General features: G+C 36.9%; 1 protein-coding gene across 1 annotated transcript; it reads right to left on the bottom strand.

Annotated features, from left to right (window-relative positions):
• Positions 1–15: 15 nt before the first annotated feature.
• Positions 16–11249, bottom strand: psph (phosphoserine phosphatase). Its single transcript, XM_051128874.1, has 6 exons — positions 11095–11249; positions 10537–10684; positions 10261–10395; positions 907–1052; positions 685–833; positions 16–510 (listed from the first exon to the last, which is right to left on the bottom strand). Exons 1-6 carry the CDS (start codon positions 11189–11191, stop codon positions 400–402), a joined length of 786 nt encoding a protein of 261 aa, XP_050984831.1. The 5' UTR covers positions 11192–11249; the 3' UTR covers positions 16–399.
• Between the last annotated feature and the right edge of the window lie 1924 nt (positions 11250–13173).

The raw sequence follows: 13173 nt of genomic DNA, 5'->3' as shown, positions 1-13173 counted from the left end.
CAGAAGACACTGAACCGCTGTTAAGTATTTTATTATCTGCTGAGCAATATTAGAAATGCTCATTTTCAAATATGCATACTGAAGTGGACAGTTGTTAGTTATAAAATAATCATTATCAAGGAAAAATATAGTGTTCTCTCAAAGTTCGACATCCAAACATGAGTCAATACCATTAAAATGCTAACCGTACAGTACATCACAGAAAACGGATCCTGCAAACTGAACTCTGCTGGTTTGCATGATCTTCTACAGAAACAATTTCAATTATAAACTCTAAAAACATCTGAACATTAAAAATTGTGCATTAGGTAAAACTAGGAAAGGCACAAAGCTAGTGCATGACCATAGAGTATGCTAAACTCTGTGTTGTGCGCTCCAGGATGTTTTCAGTCACTATCATTAGATCTTCTCCAGCTCCTTGAGCAGCTCCCCGAAACTTGTGACGTACCACGAGGACTTCTCCTTCACCTGCTGCCGCACCACGTTCCCACCAAAACCAATGAAAGCGCTCTGAAAGGGACAGGACAGCAGTTGTCAAAGTGTTTTAATAAACGCAACTCAAAGTTGTCTTCTAGCAGGTGATGTTCATGGGCAGATGAACAGTAGGGTGAGTTTTACATTATAGTGTGGTACTGTAGCTTGTCTATCCAGACAGCGCTTGAGCTGGTATGATGACGTACTCACCGCGGGAGGACAGGCCTCCAGATCAGTGGCTCCGTCTCCAATCATCACGATGTTCTTGAAGCCGTACTGCTCCTTCAGCAGGCTGATGACTCTGCCCTTCCCGCCGGACTGCGCAGTGGGCTGAGATTCGTCAAACCCGGCGTATTCTCCTGACAGACACGGCAGACACTCGTCAGTCTCTAGCTAACATCAGCGGCCCGTGAGGCAGCGGCCGGCTCTTACCGTTGAAGTAGAACTTGAGGCGGTTTGCGTAGACGTGATGGAGAGGAATGTTGAGCTGCGACGCCACGTGTTCGACGATGCAGCGGAAACCGCCCGAGATGAGGAACACCTTCACGTTGCGCTGATGAAGCTTCTCCGTGAGCTCCCTGAGCAGACAAAGGCTTCATGAATAATCTCCAGATACATGTGGATATAGTGTAGCAGTGTGTAGTGAACAACCCTTTTATTTCCCATAAGAGCAGCGAGGACATTCGTATGTTTAACGTGTCTGGCTTCTTCTACAAAACAGCTCCTTTAGCTGATAGATATTGCAAACTGGTGTGTCTCACCATATTATTGTAATGAGTTATCTTAATTATGAACACACGTTCGTAGTCAGACAGTTTTAGTGTTTACTGCACTTCGTTCTTCTTCTCGTTATTTCCCTACAGTGGATAATAAACCAGAAGTCTTACACATTCACAGAAAACATACTTAAACAAACATAAACAAACTTACTTCTGCATAAAAAAAATAAGGTGGATATAATGTATATCTTGTCAAAGGTGCATATGTGTATTGTAGATATAGTGTAAAGTGCGCATAGAGTATATGTAGTGAATACAGTGCATAGGATATATAGTATGGAGTGAAATAGTGGATTCAGTGTGTATAGTAGATAAAGTGTATATAGTACAGATTCTGAAGTGTTTAGTAGTGTGCAGTATGTATGTAGTGTAGTGTATATTGTATATAGCATAGTATATAGAGTATATAGTGTGCATAGTAGTGCATATTGTGTACACTATATAGTGTGAAAAATTATAGTATGCATAGTGTATATTAATCTATACACAATGTAAATCATATAGTACGTATGGTGTATATAGTAGAGTAAATGTATGTATGTAGTGTGAAGTGTAAATGTATATTATGCATAGTGCATACAGTGTAGTGTGTATAGTAGTGTATATTATGTATAGTGCACGGTGTAGATTGTTTATAGTGTGGATAGTGTATATTGTGTCGTGTATAAAGTGTATATTAAATGTAAAAAGTGTACAGTATGCATTGTGTATATAGTATAGTGTGTATAGTAGTGTATATTGTGCATAGTAAACAAAGTGTATACAGTTTATAGTATGTAGTGTACATAGTGTGAAGTATTTCTAGTGGAATGTGTAAAGTGTAAATGGACAGTACACAAAATAAACTATACACTGTGCATAAAGTGTATACAGTGTAAAGTATAAATGGTATAGTATGCATAGTTTATACAGTATGCTGTATAGAGTGTATAGTAGTGCATACATTTTATAGTGCATAGTGTATTTTGTGTAATGTATAGTGTCAAGTGTATTGTATAATATTTACAGTGCACAAAGTGTAAGGTATATAGGATGTATAGTATATATACTGTAAAGTATATAGTATGTATAGTGTATATAGCATAATGCATGTCATTTACAGTGAATATAGTGTTGTGTGTAAGGATTATATAGTGTATACCATGTATAGTGTGTATAATAAGTGTATAGTAGTGTATATTGTGTACATGGTGTAAGGCATAAATAGTGTATATAGTGTAGAGTGTACATGCAAATAGTGTAGCGTATAATGTTTAGTGTAGTATTATTAGTGTGTATATTGTATAGTATGCATACTGTAGCATATTCAATGTAAAGTGTATATTGTATATAGTGTAAAGTTTTAATAAAGTATAGTATGTATAGCGTATACAGTATATTGTATAGAGTGTATACAGATCTGGCCACTGAGAACGGTGTCTTTTTTCACGCGGCAGCCTGCAATTTGCCACGCGTGATCACGGAGCTCCCTGCAGGCGCTATTTCAGATTTTAATCTATGTAGGGAAGTAAAAAGGACTTAACCCATTAACGTTTTATTATTTGTAAACGCACACTTTATTGCGCTTTCCTCATACATAGTCGATAGCTAGTCAAGTCAGCATGCTGATTTAATAAGTCTAACTAAAAGTAAATTAAAAACAACAAACCGAGTGAAGCAAAAGTGATAATTCATATTTGCATAAAGTATATATTTTGTTTTCAATTTGACGGTTTATTTCAGTTCCATGTTTTGCCTAATATACAAAAGTAGCCTAAACTAGCTGAATGATGTTCTACTATTATGACCAAAAACAACTATTTAAGTTTGTATGCTATTATAAGAAAATATTCCAAGTGAATGCGCCGGTGCGCTCGTCCGAGGTTGATTTATAATGTCAGAATTAAACCCGTTTAGAACAGTGCCACTCAGTCAACTCTTATAAACGTCAATATTGCACACCAAATAAATAAACGATTATTTTCTAGAACTGTGGCTGTAATATTTTTAGGATTTTTGTGACAGTCATGGTCAAGATATTGCTTTTACCTTTCTTTTGGTTGAAATTTATGTTACTGTTTCCATAATTTTATTTTCAAGGGCTTTATTTTAATATTTAATGAAATCTTTACTGATGTTTTATTTGTTTAAGTGAAGCACTTTGAGTAACATTTAAAGGCACTAGAAAACAAAGATTGTTATTATTATGAAATTGTTAAATTGGCTAGCCGTAGTTTTCTTATTAAAAATCAATGAAATATATAAATGTCAATGTCATTAAAATATGTACCATTCAGCGAGATCACAGTCTCACTGTGCTGTTTGTGAATTATGTTTTAGGCCGAAAATGCGAGTGAAGCAATATGTGGCGAATATGGAAACATTTGGACTTGTGCCGAACGAGAGAGGGCTTTAGTTTCACTTTAAATGAATTAGTTTTGGCTTAACATTTATACACCCTGAATGCTGTTAACTTTAGACAATTTGAGTAGTGAGGGGAAATATAGCCTACAGCTGTCCACAGTGTTAAAAATCTAAATAAAATGTGACGTATGTGATCTTTTTTTTCCCTCCAAAAATCACAATTTTATATTAGCAGAACATACTGCAGCAAACATTTTAATACAAAAAAATTTTGAGAAAAAAAAAAAAAAAAAAAACACTTTAATTTCTTTAAACCATTGAGAGTTTTCCTTTTACTTGGCCAATATTATAAAACACGATGCCTTACTATGACAAACTGTAGCCTACAAGATTTAAACACTGCAAAATTTTGAGAATAAAATCAAAGTTACGAGAATGAAGTCGTAGCCATATTGTTGAGAGCAATAAAAGGTGTGGCAATAAAATCATATTGTAAGAATAAAGGTGCAGCATTATGTACGGCGTGTTAAAAATTCTAAGGTAATATTTTGACTGGATAACGTTGTAGTAATACGAGAATAACATTGAAATATTTTGAGGATAAAGTCAAAATTTCAAGAATGAAGTCATAGCAAGAGATTAAAGTCATAATAGATGGAGAAAATGGCTTGGAATAGGAGCACCGGGAGAAATTCCAGTCATTCAGTCTGAGAACTGACTTGAATATTTAATGAAACAAACGTCTCGTTTTAATCGAATGATTCGTTCACGTGCAGCTTCAACTGAGGCGAATGTAGCGATCTGTCACGCCACATTAAAGAGCGTGAAAAAACACATGAGCTTAAAGTAGGTAACAATATTACGCATAATATTTTTGAGTACTTTTTAAAGGAATCTACCTGAATAAATAATGTAAAATCCCCTAAATTATTTGAAAGAATTTATATTAAAAGTAACAAAAGTACAAATCGGTTTATGTTAGCCTATTGTCTTTCCTGAAGTAAATAATTTGAATATTCATAAGCTGTTTTATTCACTGTAGTCTTTAATAAATGATTTGAAGTGACATTTTACTTGTTATTGTTTGTTAGCTATATAAAACTGACAGAATTTAAAAGCTAATTAAAAATGAAGAGATTGCAAAGAAAATTCTTCTTAAAACTTGTTCAGTTACAAAATAAATTAACTGATTTCAAAGCAATGTGTAGTGCTGTATTCCAGTGGACGGTACAGGCACAAGAATCAAAGAACTAATAGTTTTTAACCCGTTATAATAGTTTTAACTTAAATAGTTTTAACTTTAAGCAATTTTGCTGGGCAACTTTTTGGAGTAATGTTGCTTGGGCACTTTCCCATTGAGAATGAAGAACAAATTTCATAGATACTTTAGATCGTCGTGAGTCCTGTCTCACAATGTTTGGACCCCAACCCCCTCTACGCCTTGGTTTCGCAACTCGTCAAAGGTCAAGAACTAACCAAGAATAACAACTGTAATTGTGAGGGGGTTGTTGGTGGATGGCCAAAACTGCCCAAACCACCTTCCACCTCCCCCACCTTATCAATAAAGGTGAGAAGAGCAGACTTGGCCCCAGGGGGTTACTGTAGATTTGGATGCATTAAAAGTAGGATGATTTTTAAAGTAGGCTGCTGCCAAGCACACAAGCGATGCATTTATACTTGATTAAAAAAAAAATATAAATAAATTTATCATTCAGACATTTTTATTGTAAATGTAGGCTTTAGAACTACTTGCATTTATGTACAATTATTCTAAAAAAGAATTTTAATGTCATAGGCCTGAGTAAATTGTACCATTATAGAATTGTGACTGTAGTGTAGTAATTTAGGAGGTGAAATTACATACTGTACATACAAATGCCAATAAATTTGAAAGCGTAACAACTGAATGTCTATGAAACGTCAGTCAATAATATTTTAATGAGGTCCAAGAATGCACTGGAATTGAATTTTTTAAATGTGTCCCCCCTCTATTTAACATCATTACATTTTAACAGCATTAACTACAGTTAATTGCAATTATGTACATATTAATACAAACATATACATCACGCAACAGTAATAGAAAAAAAAGAAAAAAAAATTAAGTGCATGTACATGGGTAAAAAAAAATTGTGATCTATGCCAGCGATAAAAATCAGGTAGAACGATTGTTTTCCTGCCCTGCTAAATGTTTGGCTCATGACCAATAAGTTGCATTCACCCATACTTATTTGCCAAAATTAAAACATGGACGGTGAAGGGAATTGCAGTAAGCGGGAGCAGCCGGCGGAGGATCCGCTTGGTCTTAAAGCCTCAAATGGCTAAGACCACAAATAAAACAATCATGTGAAAAAAAAAAAGAAAAAAAAAAGTGATAAATTATCAATTGTGAATTTGTTATTCATATGGTCTGGTGGTCATATGGTGTATGCCATTAGTATGTTACAAAAAATAAATAAATAAATATATAAGAAATAAACAAAAAAAATGAAGTCTGGTATCTTGTGTAGTCACTGCCAATACAGCATAATTTTTTATAATAAGATTTTGGCCAAATGTAGCCTATTAAACCAACGAAAAAACTTTCGGGGAAATTACAGTTTTTTATATATATATTTAAAATGTTTACTGCATGGTTAAAAATTATGCTATTTGTATAAAACTTCATTTTGAGAGGAAAAAATTATAAATCAGGTAGGATTTAGGCTGCATTTTATTAACAGGCGCTTGAGGCGCCGACACAATCACTCACTTCCTCTTCTGAGGAAACTGTTACTCCATAATTAATGGTCATACGGAAGCAAAACATAATTCAAAACTGTAAAGCTTTTGCAAAATAAAGAAAAGAAGAGGATGCTGCTTAATCCATGTTTCCTTTTTTAATCTGTAAATGATATTAATTTTCATTTCTAAAGTTTTCTTCTGTTTTCTCTGTTCATAAACAGATGCGGTTTAATTTCTGGTCTATTCTCTGTTTAATACCAATTTATTAGGGCGGCCGTACACGGTGCGAATTCGGACAGTCGGAAGACCGTATGGCCACGCACACGTCACGAGTGACTTTGTTTACGGACGCAGTGGTACACGGCACGATTTTAAAACCTGCCGATTTCCGAGGCAATCACATTCACGAAGTTCCGCGCCAAAAACATGGACTCTGAGGAAGAGATCCTTTTCTTTGTGGCAGCAATGGCTTGCGAAAAAACAAAAAAAGAAAAGAAAACGAAGGGCATGGCAAAGAGTTTGGCTGAAGGGCAGAGAACAACATGGACTTTCTTTTCTTAATCGTCGTCGTGGAAGATATTGTAAATTACACAATCATTGCGTGTCATGCAAGTTTCTGCAATTTGTGACGTTGTTTTTATACATGTTAAAATGCTGGATAGTTTAGGTATTATTGTATACATACTGCATCTTACATGTTGTATTGTTGTGGAAGAACAGTAATGCAGAATCATAAAACTGCCTTCAGGACTTTTGCTATATGGTTTTCTGATTGGTCATTTCCAGTTTGCTCAACAAATCGGCTCGTTCAACAGCACACACGTCACGCTTTCAATCCGACAGCTCCCGAAGTTTTTTGACATGTTTAAAAATGATCGTAAGGTCGGGAAGTGCTCGTAAGGCACTCTGCTCGTCTCGTAATTTCTCACACACCATACGAGCCCCGACCATACGAGAAGAAACGATTTCCTCCGATAACCAAAAAAAATCGCATGCGAGCTCGTACGACCTCAAAAATCGCACCGTGTACGCCCGCCTTTAGGCTTCATAACAGTAAAAATGCTTAAATTAGCCTTAAAATACAGGAAATAAAAAAATCAGGACTACAATCGGCTTTTTGTATTTTGTGTTTTTTTATGTTTAAAAAACGATTTTAGGTCACATCATGTAGTGAAAATAAATTTTGTTTGTCTGTCAGATTCAAAGTCATGTTAAAGGATAGGTTAAGCATTAACAAAAATCTGTACTTACTCACTACGCCACTCTCTCACGATTGAAAAAAAAATAATTCTTTTGTTAAAGTCTTTGTTGTATAAATGTAAACGGCCTTCGCCAGCAACACGGGATATTTACACCTAAACCAAATTGCTTTTATGGTTTCATTAGAATGTTTGTCTCCGTTTTTGTAGTAAATTGTGCATAAGTCAAGGGGAGTGTGGTTTTACATTTTAGATTGTGATTTTAGATGATCCACAAATCGAAGCAAGATAAAAATAAGGCTGTAGAGTAATTAATAGCCTACTTTTTAAATGATTTTTTCTGTGATCAAATTGTCATGATAAACAGGTGATAATACTATTGGTAAGAGAATCAGGAATATTTTATTGGCCTTCGTGGAGTACACGCAATAAACTTCATCAGACTACCGCTCGCCGTGAATAACGTTCTCTGCCGCTTCAGTTCGGTGCGTTACATGACTGCCCCTACTGATCATGTCTTTCTGTGTCAGAGCATTTTCTGAGACCCTGCGCTATATGTCGTGCTCACGCGTTTTCCCTTTACTCCACGCACGCATTCTCAGTAGCCAGATCTGTAGTAGTGCATACAGTTTATAGTGTATATAGTGTAGAGTGTAGAATGTATAAAGTATGTACAGTGCACAAGTGTAAAGTATGTGTACAGTGTATATAGTAGAGTTGGGGTGCTCGGACTCGAGTCCGGTCTCGAGTACAATTTTTAGGCGACTCGGACTTGTCACGGACTCGGATGCATTTTTACTCGGACTCGAGCCTTTCGGACTCTGAAAATATGCCGAGTCCGTCCGAGTCCAGAGACAGTTGACGGAAATGTCACTGACTCGATGCATTATCACGAAAGTAACATTCAGTGTTTGCATGTGTTTTTAAGTCTTGTCCAGTAGGCACACTCAAAGCGCGCTCACAGAACGCGCCTCTCAGTCAGTGTGCGAATGCTCAGTTCTCTTTCGCTTCTAACAGGTTCTGTTATTGCTACACACATGCTCGTATCGGAGACTATTCATGTAAATGAGGTTGGTTTTGTCTTAAGTAAACCTGAACAGCTGGGAGAAACACTGATGCGTCAGATCTTAAAGTGACAGCAGCGTAAACCTGCAGCCGCCGACCACGTCAAACAATAAAACAATCACTTATTGACTGTAATAAGAATCGTCTTTAATGTATACAGTGAAGATTTTGCAGTGTTTTATTTTAACATTTATTAAGAAATATCTGTAGTAGTCTATTTCTGTAATAGCCTTTAGATAGACCTAAAAAAAAATCTATTTTAAAAAAGATTCTATTTTTTAAAAATATTATTTCATTTGTATTTTTGATTAATATATTTATTTGTCCTTTTGTTTATAAGTAATAGGCCTACTTGGAGTGTTTACTTGCTTGAGAATGTTTTACTTACATTAGTTGATTAGTTTTTGCTGTATTAAAATTATTGTTATTTTTAAACATGGTGGCAGTTTCTAGCTTAAAAGAAAAATAATTTTTCTAACATCTTTGCAGCAACAGTTTTAATGGGTCCAAAACCACCTTGGGTGTGCATGATTTTCTAGTAATTCAATGGTACATCATCAATTATTCCTTATATAATGTCATGTATTGTAATTCATGTAACTATAAATTCATTCAAAAATAAAACAGGTGTGAGTTTGCTGTGATTTATGTAAAGCATATAGGACTTTATACACAGTGTATGATTGTAAAGACCAGGTTTATCCCTCACAACCTCATTTTCATCCAAGAAAAAAAAAGTCTCAACACACACAGCCACAATCAGAAATAAAAGAGGTGCATTTTCTGCTCTTAAGGTCCCAAGATACTCCTACTCCTTTACCCCCACCCTTGAATTTATACATTTACTATATCAATGAATAAAGTCAAGTCCCGCCCTATAATTTATCACATTCTAAAACCTGTTTCACTCTGAAATGTGTCACAAGACATAAGTCAGCCATAACTTCTGTTGCATGACTTTAAGTTTGCTAAGCAGAGCATGGACACTAATTATGAGATGTTGTGAAATCAAAAATCAAAAGGGCAAGATCCACTAGAGGTTTGCTTTTCTTTGCTTTTTGCTTTTCAATTGACATTGTGTTTTACTAGTTGTAAAGGTTAAAAACAGGGGTGCCCAAACTCGGTCCAACTTGGTCCAACTTGCCTCAGCACCAGGGGGTTTCTAGTATGACTAGTGTAAGCTTGATTAGCTGGTTCACGTGCGTCTAATTGGGGCTGGAGCTAAACTCTGTAGGACACCGGCCCTCCAGGACCGAGTTTGGGAACCCCTGGGTTAAAACAATGTTAAGATACTGACAAACAGTAGTGTTTCCTTGGACTCGGCCCATCTTGGACTCGGACTCGACTGGTAAAGACTCAGACTTGAACCCAACACTAGTATATAGCATAATGTATGTCATTTATGGTGAATATAGTGTATAGTATGTATAGTAGTGTACATTGTGTACATGGTGTAAGGTATAAGTAGTGTATATAGTGTAGAGTGTACATGCAAATAGCATAGTGTATAATATATAGTGTAGTATTAGTAGTGTGAATATGCTACAGTATACATACTACACAATATACACACTTCACACAATGTAAAATGTATACAATGTATAACTGTTGTGTGTATTGTATATGTTGTATAGTGTATAGAGTGTAAAGTGAAATGCGGACGGTTACCAGATTACCTGACACCCGGGGTCAGCTGAGGCGGGTGGTCAGTTATCAGTTTGTTGACTTGTTCCCTTGAGCACTTGATGATGGACAGACGCTCACTCAGGGCCGTCTGAAATGACACGGAGCCACCCATGGCCTTCCGGGTCCTGCGGGCAGGACAACAGAGATGTGCTCTCAGACTCAGTAGTGCGTATGTGTGCATGTACACTAGTTAGGGTGCTTGATCACACACGTGTGTGTGACTAATGGTACTGTGCTGGTGTTTGACAGTAAATCTGTTTACTGACATCTCCGTGACCGCGTCCCCGACGCCGCAGAACTTGGCGAGCTCATCGATGCCCTCCTCGCGGATCACGGTGCTGTCCACGTCAAAGCACACGGCCTCCGCGCGCCGGAAGAGCTCCTGCGTCTGCGCCGCTGTTGTCATGGTGAGCACTGAGCGACAGGAAACAGGCAGCCGTGACGCCACAACATAAGAAATGAACGCGTCGCGCTAAGCAGCAAACATCATCAGCAAACAGCCGAGATAACGGGACATACCGAGAAGCACGTGTTTATCACGCAGCTGCGAAACCCGCTCATTCACAGTACACAGTAAACGCATTCGCTGATCTGAACAAACAGTGAGTCATTGCATCAGCCTCAGGGGGTGAACGCGCCCCGCTCACAACACACGAGCACACATCCACACATCCACACAGCTTTAAATCAGTCCCAGCAACAATAATGTGACGGACGCACGCACGGTTCAGATAACATTCGCTCACTTTACGATAAATAAACACAAACGACAGTGGACAGTGTGAGCGGTGTGACTTCGCCCATTTTTATGAAAGCGGCTTTACCTGAATGCAGGAGCGGAGAGAGGCGCTTCCGTACGGACACACAGAGCTCTTCAGTCCGGCTCCGACCACCGCGGGACCGCTCACAGGAATCTGCCATTCATTGCGTCTCTGAGACGACACCGCCAGCCAATCACATCACACTCGCTCGCTCACAGACTGCTCTGATTGGTCAGGAGTTTCCCATGGCTGTGATGACACAGGAAATACCACTCACGCGAGTTTACTTTTTATGATCTTTATTGAACACGTTCAGTGTGTCATTGAAACAAGAATCTTACAGTGTAATACCACACAACATCAACACTGACACGAGTGAAAGACTGATTTAGAGTTGTCACACAATCAACATGTCAAATGCGTTCCTAAAAAAAGATCATATTGATAAAAAAGTTAAACTAACCATAAAAGATTGATGCATTTAAACACACTAAATTAAAGCACTTTGAGTTTCAAAAACCAATAAAAACTACTGCTAGTGTGTTTTCTTGTTTTTTATTAAGGAGCCTCTGCAAACTGCTGCTGAGAGAAAGATGAAGACATGAAGCCTCAGGCTGGAATGAGTGGAATGAGGCTGATCCTGTCTCAGATCATTCATATCAGCCGCCTTTATGCTACACATTCATTAATCAGAGGCCATTGATCTTCTTCAGGGAGCTGCAGACTTCACCCAACCTGACCTGTGCTGTGAAAGCATCTTGTGCAACGCTGCTGTTACAGCTGCTTTTCATTGTCTGTAAATCCAGGGTGTATCTGAGTTAGTTTAAAGATCTCACAGTTAAGACCTTTTCTCTGAATTGCAAGTTTTAAAGTTTTCCTAAGAATTGTGACTTTACCTCTTGCGATTCTTACGCTTTATCTGAATTCTGAGTTTAAAACGTTTTATCTAACAATTCAAATGTTTCTTTTCAGAACTGCAAGTAACACCTTACATCACCTTACAGTTTATATCGTGCAACTGTAAGGTTATAACTTTTAAATCATTCTTTTTATTTTTTAAAAAACAGAGAAATTTGCAGTTACCTTTTCATTTTTCTTTTTATTCCAAGCAAATAGGATTCCAGAAGTTTAACAGTCATTAAAATGAAAACACACTGAATAAAGTAGTTACTGACCTGATAACTGCAGCTTGTAATCATGAATATCAATTGACCGACTTTGCTTTAGATTTGTACTAAACTGCAATAACATTTTTTTCAACCTTTATGACTCTCTTTCCAAACAGCTAAAGCAGGGCTGTAGTGTATGGGTATGCAGGTGCATATGGGCCAAGGCTGACTGGGGGCCCTTCAAGGGGGACCTTTTAATTAAAATGCGGGAACATATTCTTAATTTGTGGCCATGATAGATAGATAGATAGATCGATCTGCATGTCATGTGCATGGCTCAGTAATTTATTGTGTGCATTTGTTATTTGGTATTGCTGCTGTAGAACTGCATTATTTTATTTTATTTTGTTAAATTATGTGCGAACGCTGAATTGCTGTGGCCAAATTAAATAATAATTATCAAAAATCAGTGGCTTATTATGTCAGCCCTGGGCCCAAATACAAAAACATTTCATTCTTGTATGAAAAGACTATCAAAAGGAGATATTCTTTCCACTGAAAATACACAGTCTTAAATTAAACACCAAGGACATCGTGGATCAATTTTCCAAAAGAATGAAACCAACTAAGCATTTGAGTAAATATGGCAGTGTTTTAGTATCATAATATTTTTAGAATAAAGTCAAAGTTATGAGATTAAAACTCTAATATATTCCATAAATAATAATAAACTTCCACCTACTCCAAAAAAAAAAAAAAGTGTGGAAAGAGTGGAAAAGAGAACTATACCAACTATACCTGCGTTTACATACTACGGGGGTCTGCGCGTTAAACTGGGTGCAAAGTCGTGCCGGTCAGCAGGTAAAGTACCATGAAGTTACTAGAAAGAAACGTGTCAGTAACCATTCACTGAACAATTAGAATGCTTCTTTCCTGATCACTTAAAATGTTTTTACGATGTTTATGTTTTTACAGTTTTTCTGAAATGCTAAAACATATTTTTTTGAAACCATCACTCATTTTATCAAAACCT

The sequence above is a fragment of the Labeo rohita genome, chromosome 15 (assembly GCF_022985175.1).
Source record: "Labeo rohita strain BAU-BD-2019 chromosome 15, IGBB_LRoh.1.0, whole genome shotgun sequence".
In the NCBI taxonomy this organism is placed as follows: domain Eukaryota; kingdom Metazoa; phylum Chordata; class Actinopteri; order Cypriniformes; family Cyprinidae; genus Labeo; species Labeo rohita.
This window is presented reverse-complemented; position numbering and strand designations above follow the sequence as displayed.